General features: G+C 44.5%; 1 protein-coding gene across 2 annotated transcripts; it reads right to left on the bottom strand.

Annotated features, from left to right (window-relative positions):
- Nucleotides 1-824: 824 nt before the first annotated feature.
- On the bottom strand, nt 825-20,258 carry LOC104554508 (hexokinase HKDC1). Of its 2 annotated transcripts, XM_062000913.1 has the most exons (18): nt 20,196-20,258; nt 16,195-16,357; nt 13,549-13,694; nt 13,338-13,457; nt 12,561-12,656; nt 11,207-11,306; nt 10,381-10,564; nt 9,681-9,836; nt 8,682-8,915; nt 7,671-7,975; nt 7,285-7,433; nt 7,077-7,196; nt 4,891-4,986; nt 4,700-4,799; nt 3,518-3,701; nt 2,691-2,846; nt 1,731-1,964; nt 825-1,108 (listed from the first exon to the last, which is right to left on the bottom strand). In XM_062000913.1, the coding sequence occupies exons 1-18, from the start codon at nt 20,256-20,258 to the stop codon at nt 964-966; spliced, it is 2,751 nt and encodes a 916-aa protein (XP_061856897.1). In that variant the 3' UTR covers nt 825-963. The 2 variants fall into 2 exon arrangements, with proteins under 2 accessions (XP_061856897.1, XP_061856898.1); XM_062000914.1 differs by lacking the exon at nt 12,561-12,656.
- Between the last annotated feature and the right edge of the window lie 4,538 nt (nt 20,259-24,796).

Below are 24,796 nucleotides of genomic sequence, written 5' to 3'. Positions count from 1 at the left end.
GCGGGCAACAGAAAATAAAACACAAGGACAAATTCCTTTCCACAAAATGGAAACTACTCTCTCATGAACAGGCAGGGAGATAACTGAAGAAAAAGAAACAGCAGAAATTCCAGTGATTTTTTTTTTCTCTCTCTACACAGCTATTTTGGCAGCCTAAAGATGAACAGATTTGATATCCTCTACATAGCCCTGACATAGACATAGCAGGTAGAACATAGCTGCTTCTATAGTCTCTTTTCTCCCCCCAGCATCAAAAGAATCAGTCACAGTCCAATCCATCCAGCGTTGGTTTAGGTGTATGCACACTCAACAATGTAGTTTGACACAAACTGATATTTTGTGGACTCATATTTTTGTTTCCTTTACATTCATCTACTAAACACACTCCCTGTACGCAGGGAAGAACTTCATTGCAACACATCTGCAACCAATGCAGTGGAAGGGGAGCATCACTGACCAAAGTCCATTTTACCTGTAGATTTACTGTAAAGCCTGTAAAGCATTGAATAAGGATGTCCACTAGATAGGTGTCATGTCAGGATCTCAGTATTTCTTGAGCCAGGCCAAGCCAAAACTAAAACACACACAAATTCTAAGAAAGTGGTGATAAACACAGTTGTGGTGCAGTAGCTTAATGCAGTCATTATAAAAAGACACATTTGGGGCTGATTGGTTTTGCTTGTTTTGTTTTTGCTCTCTCATGTGCAATTACAGATGCATTGCAGGAAGCACAGAACTGAGTAGACTGCGGTATGCCAAGGCATCATGACAGCAAGGTGCAGAAAAACCTGACTCAAGTTATCAAAGGAAAAAAAAAGCCCCAATCCTGGTTGGTCAAAAACCAACTGTCCCCTGAAAACAGGTACCTGCGTACTGCTGTCTGGCAAAGCTATCCTGAATCACCGCTTAGCAAATCTCTAGTGTACATGCCTTGCAGTGCTGAAATGACTTGACCTCTCACTCTTACTTCTGTCCAACATTATGCAATCTTTTTGCTACTGCAGTAATGAGGGCAGCTCCCTTCCCGCTTCCATCTTCAGAAAGCATGAAAGTCACATCACACTGAGGTGCCAGCTCCTTCACTGTTTCCCTCAGGACCCTAGAAAAACTGAAAGGAAAAGGGGAGAAGAACAGAATACTTTAGCAGCTGTTTTTTGGTCTGAGGTCTTTAGATTTATTTATCAGCAAGGAACCATAACCTCAGCATCCCCTTCTGTGTATTTTTCCTCCTATTCATGAAAGACAGAAGTTTCTGGATACAATCTGATTTTAATTTTTATTTCTCCACTTCAGTTTTGTTCAGCATGATGCCAGACAAGCCACCATCCCCACCTTGCCTTTAAAGATCATGGAGGAAGCTCTCTTTTCCAAACTCAAAATTTAATGCATCTGCTTCTAGGCCTTGCTCACAAAATGTCTGACCCAACTCCAAAAACTCAAAACAGCTTTCCATCTGGGACACCCAGATAGTGCAGAAATCCCTCAAAACATGGGAAAATATATATCATAAGTTCAGTCAACAGCCCACAGAAGAGAGTCTCCCAGTTATGACTGAGCTTGACTTTGCAGTTTTTGATCCTTTGGCTAGGCAAAGGAAATGACAGGATGCAGCAAAGTACATTAGAGGCCCTCTCTCATTTTATAATCTCAGCAGAAAGATGGTAGAGCTCAGTACGTTTTCACAGTGGAAATGAGCAAATAGCAAAGGGAAGTGGCACTGAGGTACTCACTGTGGATGGAGCTTGTATAAAGTGCCATCTACTCCAACGGTGATCTGCAGATGCTCTGCACCTTGGTTTTCTCTCTTCTTCTCTACAATTGCCGCCAGCCCTGCCCCACAGAGCTGGGCAGCTCTTTTGGAAACAGCTCCACACACCTCTTTCACAATGATGCTGTCATCACATGTGCTGTCCAGCCCGAGCTGCTGCAGAATTTGCCGGACCTGGAGGAGGGCGAGCCGGTCGCTGCACAGAGGGAAACACACAGCAGCAAGGCATGAGGGGAAGCTTCAGCAGGAATGCAAGTGAAAAGCTTACATCTGAGACCCTGCCATGATTCATAGGAAATGGGACCGCTTCTCCAACTCTAACACTCTCTAATTGTTTCAAGATGGATTGCAGTTTCAATTCACATTGAAAACTTGCTCCAGTCATGTCCTTTGTTACGTTAGGCCATATTTCCAAAAGGCACAACCAATAACTATTCACCTAACTCCCAAATTCATGCAGGGGCTGAGCTAGATCAGCCACCTGACTGTGTTATTTTTTCATCTCAAGGCTGAGACACTACTGTCAAAGGTTTGCAACAAGAGAAAGTTTCAAACAGCCTGGAAGACCATTGCAATCATACAGAGATATGTAGGTAAGCACATATTCATGGACTACTAGGTACTACTTTCAGTCCTACAAGAAACACTCCAAGTATAGTCATGCTTAATGGTTAAGGAATTCAAGATAACACAGCTGTGTGGACAGGAAATGATAATTCATATAATTACAGAGTAATTTTGGAACTTCTTAGTTCCTCAATTTTGGATTTTATTTTGGGCATGGGGGCCAAGGGAGATGTGCAAAGAAGAAAACTGTAATTGACTTCTTGAAGGAAAGGGCTCCTCACACTTGCAGAGGATTCTTTTCTACAGGTCCCAGAAGACCTTAAGAATTTAAACCACCTAAATGTAACAACCTTACCTCTCAATCTGAGACAGGAATTTTGTTTCAAATATGCCTCTTTTCCTGAGTGATTCCGAAATCTGTCCTCTGAACAGAAGTCCTTGTTTGGTTAAGTCGATCAAAATTTGTCTTACTATTTCACCTAGGTACATCCCACTGGTCATTTTTTCATATCTGTTGTGTTAGAAAAGGTAAAAAAACAAAGGGCTTTTAAAGAGATGCGTGTTAGTGCTGTTTGACATCAGTGGTATGTACAAGCTCTGTCAACTCTCCAAAAAGCAGTAAAAGCATGTACAGCAAGAGACTTTAAACTCCATCTTTCAATCATCAAAAATCTGTTGCTGTGACTTCAAGTGTAAACACTCATTACAACATATTTACCTATGTAAAAAGGTAACAGAAAAAATACCCTATGCCATATTAAACAGAATACAGTGTTAATGCCAGAGTCCAGACTGAAGCTAAACATGTAACCAGTGCTGTTATTACCCAAAGACAAACAGTCAAGTTCAGCATATCCTCTTGCACCAGTTGTATTTTACCTTTGAAAAATACACCCTAAGAAGATGAACACAGCAAAAGCCTACACTTTACAGGGAAGCCTTAAGAGTTGCACTGTTTGAGAACTGCTCAGAGGTGAAAACAGTGCCGTGGTAACAGAAACAATGGATTGCTATGGGTTTTTTCTGGGTATTTGCATTACTTACCATGCAACAAATTAAATGTAATATTAGAAATTCCTTTCTGATTATCCTGATTATTCCTTAAGCACATTTTAAAAAGCAGACAGTGTGTCTCAAAGACTGACTTAATCAGGCTCTTAGCATCAGGACTGTCACACTTACCTCTGTTTCCCTGGGTTTAGTGAGCCTACATCTACTTCCGTGTCATACTTTGTTCTGATGTCATCAATGCAGCCATTGTCACCAAATCCTCCCCATTCTGTATTAATGCACATTTTCCCTTCATTCCCTTCCACTATTTCTATGTTTTTCATGTCCTCCATGTAGCAAACATTGCTGCCTGTTCCTAAAGGAAAGAAACGACAAGGCTTCAGCCAGAAAAGTGAAGTAGCAGCTGAAACACATGGAAAATGATTGCAGTGATTGTCTTAAAAGCTCTCCTCCATATCCCAAATTTCAAACATCCCTCCATATCTTACAGAAGGAAGCACTAGCCAGTAATGCTAAGAGGGCTGTAATTTACCACAGCAGAACATTATCAAATAAAATGGGTCCTGCACAGAAAACTCCCAGCAAAGAGGAATGAAGATTCTCTATTACAGGTCAAAAAAGGCTTTGGCAATCGTTGTCAAGTACTGATCAGTCACTGCCATCAGTCTGGTTGTAATGCTCCATAAATCATCTTGTGTGACAGAATGCTTACAAAAGCAAACACTGCCAAGAGCCCAGCAGCTGGTGAAGCAACTACCAAGTCTGAAATGGTTTGGGGATCAGGACCTCATCACATGCAACTTGGGTTACATTAACTAATGTAGGGACCGGTTCTCCAAACCAAGTGAGACAGCTGGTGCACTTAGCCAAGCACAAGAATCTATTGTCCAACTGGGGCTTCAGATGTTACGTGTTTAGATATATTTCTGACTGAAAACTTGGAGAGACCCACTGGGGTAATCATCTAGAAAGCTCAAAAAGAACTAATTCAGATTTTTAACGATATTTTTGTGTTCCAAGGCCCATAACCTGACCGCACAGTAAACACCAACACGTGTCAAAACAAGGATTCATGCTCTATATGCTGCTCTCATATTACCATGTGGACACTTGTCAGGGACCATCAGAGAGATGCTTGGAAGTCTAACAGATTCAGTGTCCTACCTGGTACAGGTGTTATCATGTTCTCTGTCAAATACCATGCAAATCTGCCAAGAACACCTAGTCACTAGTAGCACCAAATATCAAACTCAAATAAAAGATGTTGTTTTACAAATTCCAAAACAGAGTGTGAAGAGTAGGACCTGCACGTGTGCCTTCCTCTTATCAGTGGTCACTTCAATATCACTGTACCTGCAATGAGGCCAATCTCACAGTTTGGATCCTCATAGCCACATGTCATCATTGTCCCAACGGTGTCATTCACTACTGCTACAATGTCCAAGTCAAACTCCTAAAACACAAGACACAATCATTAGTGGGGTCTCAGAGAAAGAGGGAGGGTGCATTAAATACACTAAAAAGAGCATAAAAGAATAGCTCACATTTCTCCTCTTGATGGCCTCTCTCAGCATATCAACAACATCCTCCCCTTCACAGTCTGTTGCCTTGAAACCTTTTGTCCATCCCAGAAGTGTCCCCTGAAACAGAAGAGGACGAAAATCATAACTGAAGAAAGAGGGGACTGTGCATTCTAAGCATCAATCTTTTCTTGCCTCCATCCCACCCCCTCCACTCCCCTCTTTTTGGTTTTTACATAATGGATTTCCATGAACAGGTTAGTGTGAATGTCTAGTACACAGTGTGTGCATATGTATTTTTGTTACTCAGCTGGTGATGGCAGTGACTCCAGGTTTACTCATCTATTTATCAAGACACTGCCAGCTCAGTGCCTTCTAACACACTAACCTGGAAAACCTCACCTTGCCTCCTGTGCATAGAGTCATTGCTTTATCTATGGGGCAGGGACTATTGAAAATACTTCTGCTGTAAATAAACACCCAACAAACATTAATGAACATGTACCATTAATTTTTTGCTCATTTACTGAAGGACACTTGCTATGATCCCCCTACTCCAGGCAACACTAATTTGTTTCTTTTCAGACAGCAACCTAGCCTAACAGAAGTAGATTCCCATGTCACATGAAGTAATTAGCTTTCCACTTGGTAACTGGCTCTGGAGTGTCTGTCCAAATAAGAAAAAAGAGGAAAACTGGGACAAAAAGTGTTCTTAAAAAACCTGACAAGTTGTAATAAAAGACCAAACACACAGGGTGACACATTATGGAATACTGACACAAATGTGCCACCAGTGCTGGGGAATTAGTTTCCTCATCATTTGTCAAGACCTAAATATGATGCTGTAGGTTTGGAAGGCATGTTGAGTGGTCTCCCCACAAATAGCCAAGTCCTATTTCTATACTCTCAAATGTGATCTGGAAATTGAGACAGAGCAGACTAGCTGCTAAATTTAGAAGCTATTGTGAAACTCACCAGGATATAAAAGCATTCAATAAAATAATAGTCTTTCATTTCCCTGTTATCCTACATATTTGACTAGAATTTAGCAGCACAATCTACTCTTCTTTGCAACTGCATCAATATAACTGAGAACTGTTTCTTCCTGAATTTTTTATTCTTCTTTTTTTTGACCTTATATCAGATCTGGAAAGATGAAGACTTGATTATCTATTAAAAAGCCAAGCCTTCCAAGCTGAGCAAACAAGCTGAGTTCTGTCCGCTGATGCTCAACAAAAAGAAACATGTGGTGCAGAAGTTACAGAGATCTGAGCAGTATAGTTAGGAAAATATCCTGGGATTGTAGCTGAGAGGCATCTGTTATCTCCTGCCATTGAAGAATTAAGGCAGCATAAGAAACTGCAGAGCTATTAAAAACTTGTAGTCATTTCATTATCAAAAAGGCTTAATCTTTGTAGAACAAAAGCATGTAACATCGTCACAAGAGGTGAAAGGTCTACCTCCTATATGCATACAGCATGATAACTTTCTCATTAAACAATTATTTTGCACAGCACAGTAATAAAATCCTCATAAAACAGGTGGAACATTCTCTCCAAAAACTAATTTGCAAACACACACATCTCTCAGATAGATAGATCTCTCTATCTATCTCTCAGATAGATATAACATAGAATCATAGAATCATAGAATGGTTGGGGTTGGAAGGGACCTTTAGAGATCATCTAGTCCAACCCCCCTGCAGAAGCAGGTTCACCTAGATCAGGTCACACAGGAACATGTCCAGGTGGGTCTTGAAGACCTCCAAGGAAGGAGACTCCACACCCACTCTGGGCAGCCTGTGCCAGGGCTCCCTCACCTGAACAGTGAAATAGTTTTTTCTTATGTTGAAATGGAACTTTTTGTGTTCCAGCTTCATCCCATTACCTCTTGTCCTGTTGTTAGGTGTGACAGAAAAAAGGGATGCCCCAACCTCCTGACACCCACTATTTAGATACTTATTAATGAGATCCCCCCTCAGTCTCCTCCGGACTAAACAGCCCCAGTTCTTGCAGCCTGACCTCATAAGGAAGATGCTCCAGTCCCCGCATCTTTTCAATCTTGTAAAGTCCTACTTGGAAGAAAACACTTAGAAGAAAAACTTTTTGCTTGCTACCTCCAAACTAACAAGTCACCCTCACCCAAAATGATGACATTTACCAAGCAGATGCACAGCTGCCGTTTGCCCCATTCTGAGTTGCAGTTCTTACCTTGTCAATGCTGGCTTGCTTGCATGGGAAAGAAAAGGTGAAGCCCAAAGGCAGTCGAGCACCTTTAATGCCCATGTATTCCAGAAAGTCTGCAATGCACTGAACTATATGGTCAAAGAGCTGGAAGGAATGAAAAAGGATATAAGTCTCAGAGTAATTCCATGCAATGGGCCACTGCTGGGCCAGTTCAACTTTAATTAGAGATTACCTCTTCCCCTGTCCCTTGCATGATCTCCAAAGGAATGGCAAAGATTTTGTTATACATTCGCACTGATCGTCTTCTCCCACTTCTGATTTTGACCAGCAGAACCCTGAAATTTGTCCCACCAAGATCAAGGGCAAGGAACTTTCCCTTCTCTGAAAGAGAGGAAAGGTATTTCATTCCGGTGCTTCTTGTAGCATGTTTGCCAGTCAGAATGGCATACTCTGCCACACATCCCCAAGAAATTCCATCTGTGCCCAATGGCAGCACGCTGCTCCCAGTTTGCCAACACAAATCACCCTGGTGTTGCCAGAATAATTGACACATTCCCTCCAGAAAACAGACAAGCAACTTTCCTGAGGTGCCTCCAGGTGATCAGGAAATGACTTCACCTGTTCCATCTGGCGTCCCACAGACATATGTGGGTAACATCTTCACTGTGGCACTGGCTTGTGTCTCTCGCCTTAGCCCATATTCCAGCTCAGTCCTCATCTTGTTCTTAACTTCTCTGAGGGTCTCCAGGGAGAGCAGAAACGGCGCGAGAGCGGCGTCGATTTGCTTGCGCTGAGCCGCCAGCCTGTAGGCCACCGCCGTGACCACCGCAGCCCCCTTCCCGCTGCCGCTCAGCGACAGCAGGAACCGCACGTCACAGGTTGGCACCAACCTTCTCACCACCTTGTGCAGGCGCTTGGCATATCTACAGGAACAAAGAGCTTCTTTAGACCTTTGCAGGCGTTTCACGCAGGGTTTACTTCACATACACACATCCCTCCCTCCAACAGCACGAGCGCTGAAGCACAGGCAAGAGGAGCACAAGGTGAGAAACTGGTTTAGGAGATGGGTACAACGACCCTGATTTCTGGCTATTCCACAGAACCTGTACACTTAGAGAAACATGAAGATATCTCTAAACAAGTGCAAGTGCCAAGGGAGAGGGACGCTGGAGAAAAGACAGGCAACAGCGGAGAGTCACAATCACAGAGGGTGAGAGTATCCACCTGGAATCAGACTTCCATCCAGTTTGGGATTAAGGTTTGGGAAAGTTTCCAACTGGGGAAAACCATACATTAAAAAAACAAGGGGTGAGGAAAGAAAGAAAGTAAAGCAAAAAACCACAGTGAAATGCAAGTGCCTTGGAGGCCCGGGAGTCACTTGAGGAATCAATTGCTCTTCCTCAGACACCACTGTCCCACACATCATGTTGTTCCCACGAAAAGTTCTAAAGCTCCTGAGAGAGCTTTGCAATAACTAAGCCAGTCTGATCCTCTGCACTTCACCAGATCTCACCCCAACTTTACAGCAAAAACAGCAGCTGTCCGAAAAGCCATGCCTGTATGCAGATGGAGACTCTTTGCAACATCAACATGTAGACAGCAATTACCAAATCCTCTTTGGTTACTTACTGGGGGTGGGTTTTATAGACTCCCCCATCAATCCCAACAGTGGTTCTCATCCTTAACAGTTTTTTATTCTCTCTCAGTCGGGTCAGTATGGCTGCCAAGGCAGCAGCACAGAGGTTGGCCGAGCGGAAGGAAACGATGGTGCAGACATGCTGAACAGCAATGCAGTCCTCTTCAGAAGGAAACAGGTTCAGCTCTGTAAGGATCTCCTTTGTGTTGCTCAGGCCTTCCTTATATCTACCCCAAAACAAAAGAATACATCATCTAATGCAAGGATATTAATTAAGGCAAGCACGTAAATCTGCACTGTTGGCTCCAAAAGAAATGAGAGAAGACCCGGCCACAATCTATCAGGCAGCATCATAATTCATTCCCATAAACCAGTAATGTCTTTCTACACCATTCCCAAAAGCACGTGGGGAAGAAATCAGACTTTTAAGATGCTGCTTCCTAGGGTTCAGTTTTTGGTGAGACATTCCAATTAGCTAGCCAAGAAGGGGATAAAATATTTCATCCATAGAAGGGAAGCACAGGAACAGATGTACAGCTTCACTCAATACAAGAAAGAAAACTATTTCTGGAGTAAAAATGAGGACCAAAACAAATTCAAAACACCAGAATCTGTCAGTTTCCCATGTAGTTATCCATTAACTGATCCAGAGTCTGTATTACATGTCCACAATCCCAGTATTCCCACGTCACAGAAGCTGAAAACTGCAACGATGATCCCATGTCCTTAGGTCTCCAAAGAGGTTATTTAAACAACCTGAATCTGCAACAGTTAACAACACATTCGCTACTGCGGCACTTTGCTAAAACTGTTATCTTCCACCAGTTCCTACTTGCAGAAAGATCAACTTATCTCCTAGGCAAAAGGAGAATCAAGTTGAACAGTTCAGGATTGTTCTCAGTACTCACAGATTATAATTACAAATTCATGATCATTGCTGTGCTTGTTAATGACTAACAGCCACTCTCAATCAGCATATTGCAGGTTCTTACTTTTCCATTGCAGACACGTGTTTCATTTCAATCTTGCCCTTAGTAAGCAGAGCTGTTGACACTTTCCCATTGAAGAGCAGACCTTCCTTTGTCATTTTCAGAAGAATAAGTCTTACAAGTTCCCCCAAATACAGGCTGCTGATCATCTTCTCAAACCTGGAATGGGGCACAGGAAGAATTACACGTGTTCACCAGCTAGCAAAAGCTACAAAAAGGGCAAGTATGAGCATCTTATGTTCTTATGCAGGTTGAATGCATATAAAAAGGGGTCTGGGAGTGAAGTTGTAGACGGGGTGCCATCCGACATCCACAACCATCCGACACCCAGCCACAACCCCTCCAGGCAAGTGGGTGATAACAGAGAATTTTCAAAAGAGCATCTTGGTGAGTAAATTTTTATGGATGAGGCTTTAAATATGCCCTTTGTTTGCCTTCCTCCTCTCTTTACCCCTCCATAGCATCATTCAAGAGAAGCCATCTATTTTTAACAAAGCATTAGCAAGTGCAGCAGCAATCTCTTGGCCTGTGGGGTAGGAAGGTGTGTGAGGTACCCACCCTTCCCTGGACAGGACAGGATGATGATCAAGTCAACTCAGGCTCACTTAACATGATTCCTGTTCCAAAGGGGCTCCTGGCATTTGCTGGAAACACACTGAGGGAACCCAGACAGCTGATACAAATCAGCCAAGGACTCACTTACAATTGTTTCCCAGGATTGAGAGATCCCAGATCGAGCTCCCGATCAAACTCTGTGCGGAGGTCATCCAACGCACCGTCATCTCCAAAGGCACCCCACTCTGTGTTAATGCACATCCTGCCTTCATCACCTTCCACCAAGTCGATGTGCCTCATTTCCTCCATGTAGCAGGCGTTGGTGCCATTCCCTGTGTGTGTTGGAGACAATGGGGATGAATTCACCTGTTTGTTCTAGGTTTGCTTTTTGTTTAAGTCCACATGCTTGGGAATGTAGTATATTGCCTTTGGAAGACAATATAAGTCCATAACCCTGTGGCGTATGGGATGCTGATGTCAATCCACCTGCACTTGTTAAATAATCATTGCACAGTGAGTGAAAAATATCTGGAAATTAATCTAAGGCTTGACTTGTTTAAAAACTTGTTTTATTGTCAAATGCACTTCTACGTGCCTTCAAAAAGCCACCATGGGGTACGGAGTAGAGACACTGGGGAAAGGGTGGCTGATCCTAACTAGCAGACCTGAGAAGAATTCAGCTTTCTCTGGACAGACAGACAGTAATTTTCTATACAGTCAGCAGAAAAAGTTTAGTATGCTGGTCACAACTGAACCCAGACAAAATGGGGACTGTGGTATTTGATGGCAATGTGATCAGCATAAAAACAGCTGCTTTACAGCAGGCAGTCAGGCTTGAAAATCCAACCATTGTTTTTTTCATTTTCTTCCTGCTCTTTCCTACACTGGGACAATCCCTCCCACTCCAGATTTGTTAGGATTGAAATTGGGGGGGGGGGGGGGGAATTAAGATACTCATTAACAGACAAAATTACCAATTATGACTCCAACTTCACAGCGCTGGTCATCATATCCACAAGTCATCATGGTTCCCACGGTGTCATTGACCAGTGCCAAAACATCAACATCTATGTCCTAATAGCATAAAGATGGGTGATTAACAGTAAAAAAAAGCTTAGAAAGCCTCCTATGTGTTAAAGCAACAGCATATAGACACACTCCCCAGGTGATGTTTTGAAGGCCTGGTTCAAGAAAGCACTTCCTTCTATAACACTATCCCCATGACTCTGTAAAGTAACAACTCTGAATTAAGTGCTTGGCAGCCAGGATCTTTGCCTGCAGGTTGTGGTTTTCCCAAATCCAACATTACTTGGCAGAAAAGCGATGTGTTATAGGTTTGAATTTTGTAATACGTTGGCACCCATGTATCTGTTCTTATGGGCTGCAGGATAATGTCCCAGCGCCTGGCAGATGCCACCAAATGAGACAAATGCAGCTATTCAACACAGCCATACACCAATATCACCATCAGGTGAAAAGTCTTTCCATCAAAGCAGTCTTCCTTTCACACTGAGGTAACTTGACAAAGTAAAACCAAAGTTATTGAAGGATTCTTGTAACACAGGTGCCAACAGCCGCAACGGCCAGACCTTCACCCAGGAAGTCTCAGATCCTTTGTTTCTGCTAACTACAGCAAGACTGATGCAGAGAAAGAAGTGAACCAAAATCAAGGCTGGATTTTCACCTTGTGAGAGAACAGAATTTCCTCTTTACTACAAAGACATCACGGAATGGAAAGATGCTTTGTACTTCTTGATGGTGTTACCAATATCACCGAAGATGAAAGACAAGGCTTTCCAAAATATTAAAAAGTAATGTTATTCAAAGGCACACATCAGTTCAAGGTCTTACTGCTGACCTTAAAAATTATCTCAATCCCTCCATCCCACAGACTGAAGTGGATGGGCAGGCCCTGGTAGAGTTAAGCGTGTCAATTTGACATGACAGCTTCCCTCTCCCAGCCTTCATCCCACAAGCCAGGCTATGAAACACATTTTGTATCCATATCTTACCAAATCAGTTCACAACAGACTCCCTTGGGCTCAGACAGCAGGGCCACTGTCACAGCCCGACATGCTTTATCAGCACGCAGCTGCCATCACTGCTGGACCTAGGGCAGCCCGAGTTGTGGCTGCACATTTCCTTCCATGGCTTCAGCTCCAAGGGACAGACAGATCTACTAGATACGCAGCCACATCACACATTTGTTACCGGCTGTCCTCAAAAGATGTCTGACAACTGCCAAAGGAACCCACACACCAAGAGCTGATCTCCCAGGAGGACAATCTGGGGCCAGTCAGATTCACTCAGTGCAGGGACAAAACTTGCCTTATGCTTCTGGAGAGCCCTGCGCAGGCAGCTGACCACATTCGTGTCCTGAACTCCTCGGACCTTGAAGTGTTTCGTCCAGTCAAGAAGAACTCCCTGCAAAGTAACAGTCTACTGACCCAAAAGCTCCAGTGTTAGCATATAAACTTGCCCCAAAGACAGATGACACCTGTCTGTGGAGAGGTCGACTGTGTGCCTCCACACATTGAAATGTGGGTCAAAGTCAGTCACAGCAGAACATCTCCCCTTGAGGTGCCTGTCTAAAATGGTACAGTAATAAAGTCTCAATCATGCAAATACTTCTCCCTGTGCCTTGTTTAAAGCATATAGGGCTTTACTGATGCTCATCACAAACAGGATTAAGCACAAAGCATTTACAGGACTGGGACCCAAAGCACAGATCCCTAGAAATACAAGAGAGGCTAGAATAAGAAATTGAATGAGAGCAAGTAAAAAAAGAAACATGCTTCAGGACACAAAAGGATGTGTTTTATGATCTAACAGTCTTCGTGTAAGAGCATCAGGTTACTATGAAACTGAGAACTGATTAAGTAAAATAATCATTTTATCTTAAAGATCATGTTGTCTGGAGATAAAAAATGAGCATGTGAATGGTAGTCAAGTATAGCAAACGCTAATGGTCATCCATGCCTTCATCAGAGAGCTGTGTAAACATGATCTCACAAAAAACCCACAGGGTAACACTCCCGTGCAATACCTTCTCTGAGTTCTGCAAGGAACTAGGCTAGGCAAAAAATACTCCTTTTTGCATCTTACCTCTTCCAATTTGGTTTGTTTGCATGGAAAAGAAAATGTAAAGCCAAGAGGTAACTTCTTATTCTTCAGGTTTCTGGTCTCCATGAAGTCTAACATACAGTCAGCAACATAATCAAAGAGCTGCATAAGAAAAGAGAGGACAGAGTCAGGCTGTGCCCAGCAGGCATGTGCTCAGTCACAGCACCACCACAGAAGACCCTGCGTGCCCTACCTCAGCTCCGTTCCCCTGGATGAACTCCTTGGGCGTGGGGTAACACTTAGTCTCCAGCTGTCTGTCCCCCTTCCCGTCATCAAACACCACCTGGTGGGCACGTAACAGGGAGCCACCCAGGTCAACAGCAAGGAATTCTCCCGTCTCTGCAACACAAACAGGCAACAGTCAGCAATGATGGCCAAGAGGCATGGCCCTGATGCTCTGCTGAAGGCCACAGGGCAGGGCCTCATCTCGCTGCGGCCACAGGCGCTCCTGCCCCATACGGTACGTCCTTATCCCATGGGCCTGGCAGCATCACCAGGGAGGCTGAAAGCTAGCGACTCTAAGCAAGGGTATCAGCTCTCTCCTGTTTGCTCACTATGTCACAGCTGATTTAATTTTTACTTAGCAGTCTGGTTTTGCCTACCCTGCTTTTTCCACAGCAGCAGCTTTTCAAGCTGCAGAGCGATAAGCTTCTCAGATGCTCAAAGCAACTGCAAAGCCAACCAGAGCACACAGGGGCTGCAAAACCATACACCTGAAATGTGAGGAAATGGGAGTTTGAGAGTATTACCTATGTCCAGTAAAGGACATGGGACACATGTTAAGAATGTGTCCTACTGCAGAAATAAGTTCCAAATGGGACAAGACTAATTTGCCACAAAAGAAAAGTCAACCAACACAATCATTAACAAATGCCTTCAGGCATTTCTGTAAAAATACCATTCTGTTTCTCAGTTGGCAGCACTTGTAAACACGTTCTGCTGTATCAGGATACCTCAGATAGAAGGACAGTTTGACCCCAGTGCTACAATAAAACAATACCTACATCCCACGCACAGGAAAAGGCCCTTCCCAAGAGGAAAATGCAGTGGTATGTGCACGGCTTTGCGTGATCTTTGTTCCACAATCCACACAAGTGAGTAAATTTTATCAAATCTGACCCTGAAAGGGAAGGAAGCAGGAAATTCTACCTGTAATGCCATTGTCAGATATCACAAAGGTGAGAAGGTGAATTGGATTACTCAGTAAACTGTGGCATGAGTCATATCATTAATCTCTAAATGATTAAAAACTGATGATGGTCCTTGTGGGTCATTTCAGGTAGTGAGACTGAGGGCACTGAAAAATCTGGAAGTTCATTGCTATTGCAAATAGAAAATCCAGCCAAGTTTGAGGCATATAAACCTGCTGGAAGTTTTGTCTGGAAACCAAAAAAAACCAATAAAGATTTTGCAAGAGGGCAAAAATCGAAAAATCAATGTTGATACTTGTAATAGGCAGCGTGTCAATAAGCCATAGCCCAGCTTGACCCTGCAGCACGTCCTTGACAGGAGAGCACTGTTCAAAGCTGGCCTTGAGGAACATGACATTTTGCAACATTGATGACAGATACTCCATGTAATATTCCAAGTCTCCTGACCTCAGCAGCTCCCTGCCATTTAAGGACAGGGTCAGTGCCATGTGAGATCTCAGGACCAGTGACCATCACCGAGATAGCAAGGGTTAAGCTAACGTTTCTTTTTCTTTGATGAAGGTACCAGGCTCAGTTCCAGCCAGGCAGTTTGAGGAGACTGTATACAATTTCTCTCAGACACCACTCTCATTTCAAGGGACTAACCTCCAAATGTTCTCCTTATGCTGTTAAAGCCATTATTTCCTCATTTACTTGCAGGAGAATTACCTTCAGAAAGTATAAAGTCCCATGGAAATGAGGTACAAAGCAAACATTTCTCAAGTTTTCTGCACTGCTGTTACACACCAAGTCCTGACCTATGCCAGACACAGCCCAGCACAAATTCATAGACCTGGTTAAATCTGTGAAAAATAACGTTTCCTGTCAGCCTGCACTGCTGGAAGCCACCTGGGCCAGGAGAGTTATTTTGGATGTGCACTCTTCTCCAGACAAGACAGGCTTTTAGATCTTACCTCACCTCACATCCTCCCAGAAGTCACCACTGCACTTTCTCCCTCTCTGTTTAAGTCTCAGTGGCAACTGGAAACATGAATCCAGCTGCATAAGCAGATTGTCTCCTGGCAAACTTCATCTAGAAGGAGTTTTTCCCAATGCAGAAAGCAAGGAAAGGCAAGAGAGGATCACATTTTGGGGCCAGAAAGCAAGCAGCAGAGTTTGCTGTCAGAAGTCAAGAGGGGATCACGGTTCTGAGAAGGCAATGTTGCTGCCACTTTGCTGCCACATTGCAATTCGAGGGGCTTCACTGCAGCATCCTGCCTTCCCTGTAGCTCCATGAATGCTGGGGCCACATCATCACCCCCATCCCCACACCTGCAGCACACTGCACTGCAGGGTCTGAGCAGTAGAGGCTGCCCTTGCTGTGTCCAGCCACAGCTCCCTCAGCAAGGCCTGCACCAGACAGCCCCGTTTTCTGAGCACTTACAAGGTCCTTTCCTCAAACAAGCGCTAGGTCAAAAATCCACACAGAGAAAGGGTTCCACCAGCACTCCCCCAGGCTGCTGTCTCCTCCATACACTCACCCTTTCTCAACCAGAGATAGGCAGTAACCCAAAGGCACTGGCTGCCCCATGTCTTTGCTGTGCTGTCCCTGAGTGGCAGCAACCTGTCACCTTCCTAAAGCAGCACTGTGAGGGAGCAACCTGTCACCTTCCTAAAGCAGCACTGAGGCAGCAGGGAGGGGAACTCACCTGAGCCATCGGGAAGGGAGCGCACAAAGGATGGCAGCATTTTGACAGTTGCCGTGGGGTTCGTGTCCCTGCCCAGGCCCTTCACCATCTCGGCCTGGAAGCGAGCCATCACATCCAGCAGCACATCATCCGACAGACGCATGTGGTACAGGTACCTGTCAACCTGCAAAGGTGGAAGGTGTTACTAGGGGAGGCGTGCAGGCTCCTCAGTGCTCAGCAGCTGCCTGGGATGACTGCTGCCTTCACACTGCAGGAGAGAAAATGCAGGAACTTCCAAGGCACTTGCACTAGTTTTCTAACCACAAGGGGTACAGTTTGGCATGAGGGTTCTAAAAACCCTGAACTCTTATTCCAGCAGCACCCCTGGCATTATGCTAGGCAAACATAACTATGCTCATTGCCACCGACCTGATGGCCATGACACAAAGCAGTTCCTAAGTATATAAAAGGATCCCTGTCACATGTAACAAACCAAAGGTGAGCATACCACCTATGCAAACCCCACCTCTCTGATTTTCAAGTTCATTTCATTTTTTACCTCAGCACTTAAATTCCTACGATCATTGGTGCAAGCAAGCTCCAGGACATCATCAGAACATTTATTCTTATAAAACTGTTGCTTTGAAAATCTTTAATGCAGCTTTGATGAATTACTGTCAGAAAGATACCCACCTTTTCTGATGGCTCAGTAACCTGCCAACATACGTAAGCTCACGAGGCTTGCTTGAGACTCTGACAAGCTGTTTTTACATCATCCTCTTCTCTTACACACATAATGAACTGGAATTGCAAACTATCTTGACCTGGTGAGAATTTGACCTCTGAGTCAGGTCCAGAAAATGCCATCAGTACCCAAGCATGTCAGCCACAACTTGAAAACATCTATTCAGCTACTGCTTCACTCCACAGACAATTAACTTTGTTGGCATGCCAGGCTGGAGCTCAAAGTCTTTTTCTCACTCTGCATCTGCCTTCCATTCTCTTGTGGTCCTAGGATTACATCTAAACAACATTTCTGAGTGCAATCTATATCCTTTCTAAAGAGCCTATAACTCTCAGCATACATAAAAATAAAAGGCAATGGAATTTAAAGGGAATCAAAAGCATCTATGAAGTAGTAGACACTTACTCAGATAAACCAGTAGAGAAGCTAATCAGTGCTCCTGTACAACTTCAACAGGGCAAAATTTAATACCTTCTTAAGGACCACACACTGCTTGGACTGACATTTACCTGCAGAGCTGGATACACTGCTCTAAATGGCTGAGAAACTACATGGCTGGGAACAACGAAGGATAAGAATTCATCACCAGCTAAATGTTTTGCCACTGGGGAGTTAGACTTTGGTGCTGTGTGTACAAACATGATGCAGGCATAATGATTTTGTGCTCCAAACACCTGGGTGTCCTCTGGAAGGAAATCTGTGTTAACATCTTGTCCCCCAGGGTACAGGCCTGGGGCCAGAGGCAGCAGGCAGGGGAGAGTGGTGGGACAGCTTTCAGCACTGTGCTAGTACAGACACTCAGCTCTTGCACCATGGGCTACGTTATCACACTGCTGTATCTGTCCAGAACACTTCAACAGCCTCGTTTACACAAAGAGGTCTAGAGAGTTGGTTCCACTGGCAACAAGGCAGGATTTGAAAGGTAGCACTATTCAAAGAGAGGAGAATGCAGGTTGCAGATAAATTGGCCTCTTCTGCAATTTGAACTGTCCTCCTATATTAAGAAGGCACAAACTACCAACTTACAGTCCCATTTTAGACTGATGGTGAGCAATGAGCCACCTGAAAGAGCCAGGATCCTAAATTAACTTCAGCACTTACCTAACAGCAAAACATGCATATAAGAGGAGAAAGTCTTAAACTACATGATGCAACTGGCAGGGAGCAGCAGCTGCCTTGGGATACAGCTGTGCCTTGAAAAGGCCATTATTTAGATCTGGTTTTGTAGCCCTTGTTCACACAACCACTTGATTTTCTCCACAGCTTTTTTGAGGCCCCATCACTGTGTAGCCTCCACCATCTCAGCCCAAGCACCAGCACTGTTTTTTTGGGCATATTAAAAAATTCCCTAAAGCAAACAAACCAACCCAGGAAATGCAGTGACTGGAGACATACAGTACTCATGCATTCTCACACAGACCCAAACAACCTTGTGGCAAAAGTCCCTGTGGAAAAAAAACCAAACTAAACAGTAATAAAAATGCCCATGTATGTTTGCACAGAACATGCACCAGCTCCCTGCTCCCTGTAGAAACTTCATTCCCCACCCTGTTTACCTACAATCATAGGAGGAGACAGTCTTCTCCAAGGAACTAGATAAGACTAAGCCCTGCAAAGACTGCTGATTCTGGCCTGACTTACAACCAGAGCAAAGGCCTGCTCACATTCCTTTTGCTTATAAACACAGGAATGGCCAGGCTGTGCGACATCAAACTGTGTCTTGCTGCCTCCCTCCCACTGCACAAGGATAGCCCTTGTTTTTAAGTGTCTTGCCTCAATTATGGAAACAGCACAGTTCTCCTGGCAGGGAGGCTCTTGCTCTTTCAACCAGAGAGCAAATAAGCTTGAGGAGGGTGAGGTGGGAAGGCATTTCTTCTTTCTAATTAAGGGGAAACAACTCTGCTCCATACAGGCTACCCTGGGCTTCTTAAAAGAGAACTCTAAAGAGCATGGTTCCTTGCCCTGAGGCAGCACTCGTTTCAGCGAACAGAAAAATTGAATTTTTTAAATGGCTGTCCCAGAATCCCTCTGCCCACTCCTCCCCACGGTCCTCACCTCAGGGAGGTCCTCCCTCAACTACATTCCAGATCTTTGTCTGAAGAGCCTGCTCCACCCAAGCACAAGGTCTTTGCTACTTAGTAAAATTTAAGAAGAAATAGTGTTGTCTAGATGACAGATCTTACATCAGGTCCTCACACAAGGAAAGGGTATTGAGACCCTCTTCTGATTATATTAAACCCAGGGGATAAATGGGTGACGAACAGAGACATCTGACTGTTGAGATACCAGAATCTCTCTTGGAATGCTTCGCTTCAGGGCACAATTAGTGGAAGCAGACCTTCTAAGGACAAGTCACTCCATGCTTAAGCAGGGGCACAGCAAAGAGAAGGCAGTGATGCTGGCTTTGCTGATGTGCTCAGTGGTGCAGGCTCATCTCCCCACCAGGGCCATGGATGTCTGTCCGCAGGCAGCTGCCTTCGGTGGGCTGCGAAACAAGAGGGCAGAGACTGGCAGCAACAGCCACCACAAAGCACTCCATGGGGAAGCCAAGAGAACAGAGGACCCATGGGGGACATGCCTAGGAACCAGAGGACTTCTGACCCAAGAGGTTCCACATGGTCTTAGGACAGAGAGGCAAAACCCCATTACAGCACGGCCTTGGAAGCAGATCAGGGGAGAGCAACAATTAGGCAGTTCAATTCCAGTACTGATAGCTTCAGATCTGAGCTTTTCTGACTGTAATTAAAGGTCACATTATGAACAGAGTGATCATCTATGTTTGGACAACCAGAGAGGAGGCACAGGCACTACTCCCACATCAACACTAGTTGGAACTGCCTGTAGAATCCCAGAAGACGTGGCCCAAAGCCCCCAGGAGTTTCCCCTACCTCTGCTACAGTGGGTCTTGATTTCTACTCAGCTTTAGAATTCTCATCCTCCACATCACACCTGTAAAGCAATTCAGCAGGAGGTTCCCTTCTGCCCTCTGGACTATACCACACTATGCCAGATAAAGTTTAAGCCCCACTTTTCCTCACTGAAGAGCATTTGCTTCATTACTCAAAGAGAACTTTTAGCTGTGCAGAGAAAAGCACTAACCAGACCTATTTTCGCACTAGTCAGATTGTTTAAGGTCCAAATACTTCTTACCTCTTTTGGCTATATGGTTTTAGTAGATAACACCATTATCTAGTAGTCTTGCATCACACACTGAAGACCCCACAGTACCTAAGTAACATAGTTCTCAGAACAGCAATCAGCTAATGCTGCATCTTACCTTTTTTATTTGATCCTCTTTTAGCTTTGTGAAATGGAAAGCTAGCAAGTGCACGGCAAACATTTTCTTGAAGCAGATGGGTGAATCAGTAGTGACAGAGCAGTGACAGAGCTGCTGTGAGTAACTCCAAAGCCACAGGTCTTTATTCACAAAGCTGGAGCTAGAGAAACTTCAGCTGAGGCATTTCCCCCAGGGTGAGATAGTGGAGTCCCTGGGAAACTGAATCCAGAAATAAATCCATCTAGTGTGATCGGTTCAATGATTAAACTTGCTGTCTCTTTGTATCGCCCCCCCACCTCAACCTAAAGTCCCTCCCTCCCCAGCTACACACTTCATTGTGCCAGGGCAGGCACCTGGAGAGCTGCCAAGCTGAAGGGGAGAAAAATCGATTTGTTACTGCCCCACTTGGGAATTGTTACCACTCCGCAATGTAGTTGCTACGCAGCCTACCCTGCTTCACCCCGCTTCCTTCCCAGGGGCCCAACAAGCTCCCACCAGCACCGCCCGCAACAAAGCGCTCCGGGGAATCTGGAAAGTTAGAGAGGATTGAGAGGATTTCAGGAGGTTTCTTCCCTCTGCTCAGCACTCCCACTTGCAAGACAAGCTCTTCTGCATGAATTAACCCTGCTCTAGTTCCACACAGTGCACCCGTATCTGCAGCTTTTTTTCCAATTAAGCTTCAGTCATGTAAAGGAGCAAAGCGACACACAGCCCCTGCCCCCAGCTGAAATACCTCTTGCACGATTTCCAGCAGAGGGTTTTTGTACAGATCATTTTCCCTTCACCCCTCCTGAAGACAAAGCTTCAGACCAGTGCAGATCCCCAGGACTGCAAAACGTGGAGAGGGGACAGACGTACCTGGCAGCCAACAATGTCGATATCAAACTGCCTGACTTGATAATTGCCTTGAACTGTCTGCACAGAGTCTGTTCTGCAGGAGCAGCTTCCTTACACTATCAGAGCTGAATGTGACACAGCCTTTAACTACTACTCCCAAAGTTCATTCTGAATACACAAGTGTTTCCAGGATTTTGTCATCTTATAAAGCAATATGGACTACAAGAACATCATCCACGGGAAACTGGGTGACATGTTGACACAAAAGAAACATAAAAGAAAAGCTTAATTTTTTTAAAAAAGCATCCTCATGGGGTAATTAGAGGCTCCCTCTCAAACTACACCTCCAGCTGTGTGTGTCTCCCCACAATTACTGACCAGTTTCAGCTGAACTGACTGCACTGGGAGGCCACTGCTGCCCAGAGTTTTGCAATTACAATGAATTGACAAACTAGAAAAATATCTTTGGGGCAGGGGGAGAAGAGGAGATGGAAGGGGTGGGAGGGGGTGCCAAGTAACAGGAGGGAACACAAAGAACCACTGAGCAGAAGTAGAAAATTCTCTGCACAGATCCAGAGTGGGGCAGAAGCAGTCTGTTAGCAAAATAAAAAGGATCTCGGGCTATTTTAATTCATAGCCCAAAGTGGACTCAAGAGTCTCACACTTGTAAAGTACAACTGCTCATCATGCTGGGCTGTAGGAACAGGAGTATAATCCACAGACACACAAACCACTCAACTCCCTACTCTGCACCACTCTCAGAAGAGGACTCTGCCCAGTCCTGGCAGGTAGAGCACAAGAAGGCACGGCTCGGAAGGAGATCTCTCTGATAATGAGCAGGAGCAGTCACGAGTTATGTTTTTTCAGCCTCTGATCACAAGGAAAGAGTGAAAGAGCTGAGGGAGGGGAAGGAAACTCCTGCTGCATAGACAAATTACACAGATCTTCTGCTAGGAAAGGTTGAGGCCTTTTTCTCTTTTTTTGCCCTCCTTTCCTGCCTTGCATGAGGGATGAGCTCTGGACACTGTGAGATCCTGCCAGCTCTTGTTTACTTTCCACTATTCTAGAACAAGAGTAAATCAGATAGAGCAGCTAAACAGTCCATAAATAGGCCCTGTTCTAAAATTAGGCCTTTGATCTTCAAGAGAAAGGGAGAAAATAAAGAAGAAAAAAAGCCATACTACCAGCCAGCGAGCACGGTTCAGTTCTCCTGTATTCATCTTTTAATAACTGCTGGCTCATTAAGTCAGACACTGACTCCCAGAGGGACTGTCTCTTTCCTCTTTGTTTATCCACGCCACCCGAGTCACAACCCCTCTGGCCAGCAAAACTGAAAACATCACCTTTCAAGCTCCATCCCACTTTGATCCACAGCTCATTGTGTCTATAATACAGTAGATTTATTTTTCATTCTCTCTTTTCTTTCTTTCTCTAACGGATGCCACCAGAAAAGGGTCTCAAAGATCTAAACTACTAAACTGGCAGCAAGCTCTGTTAAATATCTGACATGTCAGAATCACTGCGTAACTTGTTAGCTCACCCCTGGTACAATCCAGCTTCAGGCAGGCTGTTGTGCAGGAAAAGACAAGACATGATCTCATTTCCATGCAGACAGCAGTCCACTACACTAAGGGCCCAACACACAAACACATTACAGCCATTTTGTACCCATTCTGGTCAGTACAGGGGAAACAATCCAGCACCAAGCAAAAAGAGCAGCTCCAATTGCATGCAGCTTGGAGCCTTGAGGGTTTTTTTCTTCCCTTTGTTACAGCTGCACCCAGTTTAAGTTAGTCACACCTCTCCCTTCTCCCCTCGCAAGGAGCCAACAAGACTTCGAAGCTGTAGTACTCCTCTCTCTACTTTCTTCTCCTGCAGTTCTCTTTTGAAACAGTTTAAGGCACAATGGAGAATCCTGAGGACGCTGGCGCTCACGTAGCCCATCTGCCCCTGGCAGCCTTGCAGATAAAAGGAGCTCACATCTACAAGGAGGATATTCAGACATATGTCTGAGTGCATCAGCTAAATGTGCATCAGTTACCTCTAGAAAGAGGTACCATATTAAAAAGAATTTTATTGATGGTTAAACAGATCTATCTTTGATGAGGTATCAGAGGCAGTGGCAACACTGGTTGCTGAGTATGGCACCCTGGTGAACAGAGAGACAGCAGAAAGGGCTAGCGGTGAGGCATAAGAAGAAATCCTCCTTTGTTACAACTTAATCTTCCAAGACCAATCCTTAGAATACATTTCCCCTCCCAGTAACAGCAACTTTGTTCCCCATTATATTCCCACAAGTTCATCAAAACTCAAAACAGAAGAAGGTCCCTGCAGTCATCCTGCACATGCCCCTCCTAGGGTAACACCAGGCTGCAGAACATCTGAGGGGATTGACTGGAATATCCACTCCAAGGACAAACACTATCTAGAACAGATAAAGACAGCACAGACAGAAAAGAACACACTGGCTTGAAAGCAAGAAGGCTTTTACCAAGCAGGCCTGTTACAATCAGCATTTTGCAAGAGAAGCATACAAAATAAACACCAAAATAAAAAGTGAATCAATATACTTCTAACCATCTGTAACTCAAATGCCTGCAACTCATCTATAAATCTGAACACCTGAAATAAACAGTTTTGCAAATGCAATTCCCAGATCAAGTGAACAACGTTGTTGATGTTGTTTAAAAAGTTTTGGCAGAGTCCCACAAAGAAGAGCAAGAGGCCACTCAGTCCTCCCCTAGGGCTTCCTTGCACAAGGCATTTTAAAAGTGTGCAGCTGGCATAGCTTTGCATGACACCAGTCTGGTCTGCACCACATGGGACCAATCTGGCAGTCATTCTAATGGCAGCCAACGACAGCCACACCATTAGCTCAGAAAAAAAGAAAACTTTCATAAAAAGTCAGCCTGGAAATGCCTGAATAAACTTCAGAGCTCTTAAAACAGTTACTATGGAGTCACTATGGAAACATGCAATGGGTTAAGCCAAGTGCTAATCTCAGCAAAATACAAAAAAGAATGCTTATAGTCATTTAGCTTCCTTATTGCAAGGCTTGCTGCTCAAACACAAAGCTGGCTTACACCCTAAAGCCCCAGCCACTCTTTCCTTGCTCAAAAATATACACTAGTACATAACATACAATTAAAAGATAAATTTATCAAAACAGACTGGAAGCAAAGTGCAGTAGAAATGTGTCTCCTCCAACACAACCCCACATGCACCAGGGAAGAGAAAACAGAAGTCATCCTGGCACAAGCATGGTGTTGAAGAGTGGCCTGCAGATTCAGCAAGGAGTCTGCAGTCCGAGAGGTAAGTGGGCAAACTCCTGCTGTCAGAAGTGCAGGCCTGAGCAACTACAACTTCCCTTTGAGTCTGTGACGTGCAAAGGACACAAGAAAGTAATCAATGCCACCCAGTCACATAATGCACATTACACAAGCTATATGAATAGAATCCAATGGGATACGCTCGTAAGAGTTAACTGCAGGCTCACACTCTGTGCAAGGCCTGTTGCTGTTAAGCAGAGGCCGTCAGGACTCTCAGAAAGCAAAGGAGAATTAGTCATCAGCAAAGCAGAAAATCCATGATATTCCTATGGCCATTGCCATTCATAGCTGCTTGGGTTTTCTTGGGGGAGGAAGGAAAGATGGGGATTTGCAGAGGAAGTATCTAAAACTTTCCCTCCTTCAGTCTGGTACTGAAATCAGAAGGAGATCAAGTAGACTAGAAACATTTACACATTGCTTATTAGTAAACAATGG

The sequence above is a fragment of the Colius striatus genome, chromosome 8 (assembly GCF_028858725.1).
Source record: "Colius striatus isolate bColStr4 chromosome 8, bColStr4.1.hap1, whole genome shotgun sequence".
In the NCBI taxonomy this organism is placed as follows: domain Eukaryota; kingdom Metazoa; phylum Chordata; class Aves; order Coliiformes; family Coliidae; genus Colius; species Colius striatus.
The sequence above is the reverse complement of the archived record's forward strand: the minus strand, read 5'-3'. Positions and strand labels throughout refer to the sequence as shown.

What these genes read in the sequence shown, in the direction of transcription:
- LOC104554508 (XM_062000913.1), bottom strand. Translation starts at nt 20,258, where the DNA reads ATGTTTGCCGTGCACTTGCTAGCTTTCCATTTCACAAAGCTAAAAGAG. An exon ending in CACGTGTCTGCAATGGAAAA is followed by an intron (nt 8,916 to 9,680) that starts GTAAGAACCTGC and finishes GTTTTGGGGTAG; the next exon opens with ATATAAGGAAGGCCTGAGCA. An exon ending in AGCAAGCCAGCATTGACAAG is followed by an intron (nt 4,987 to 7,076) that starts GTAAGAACTGCA and finishes CTTCTGTTTCAG; the next exon opens with GGGACACTTCTGGGATGGAC.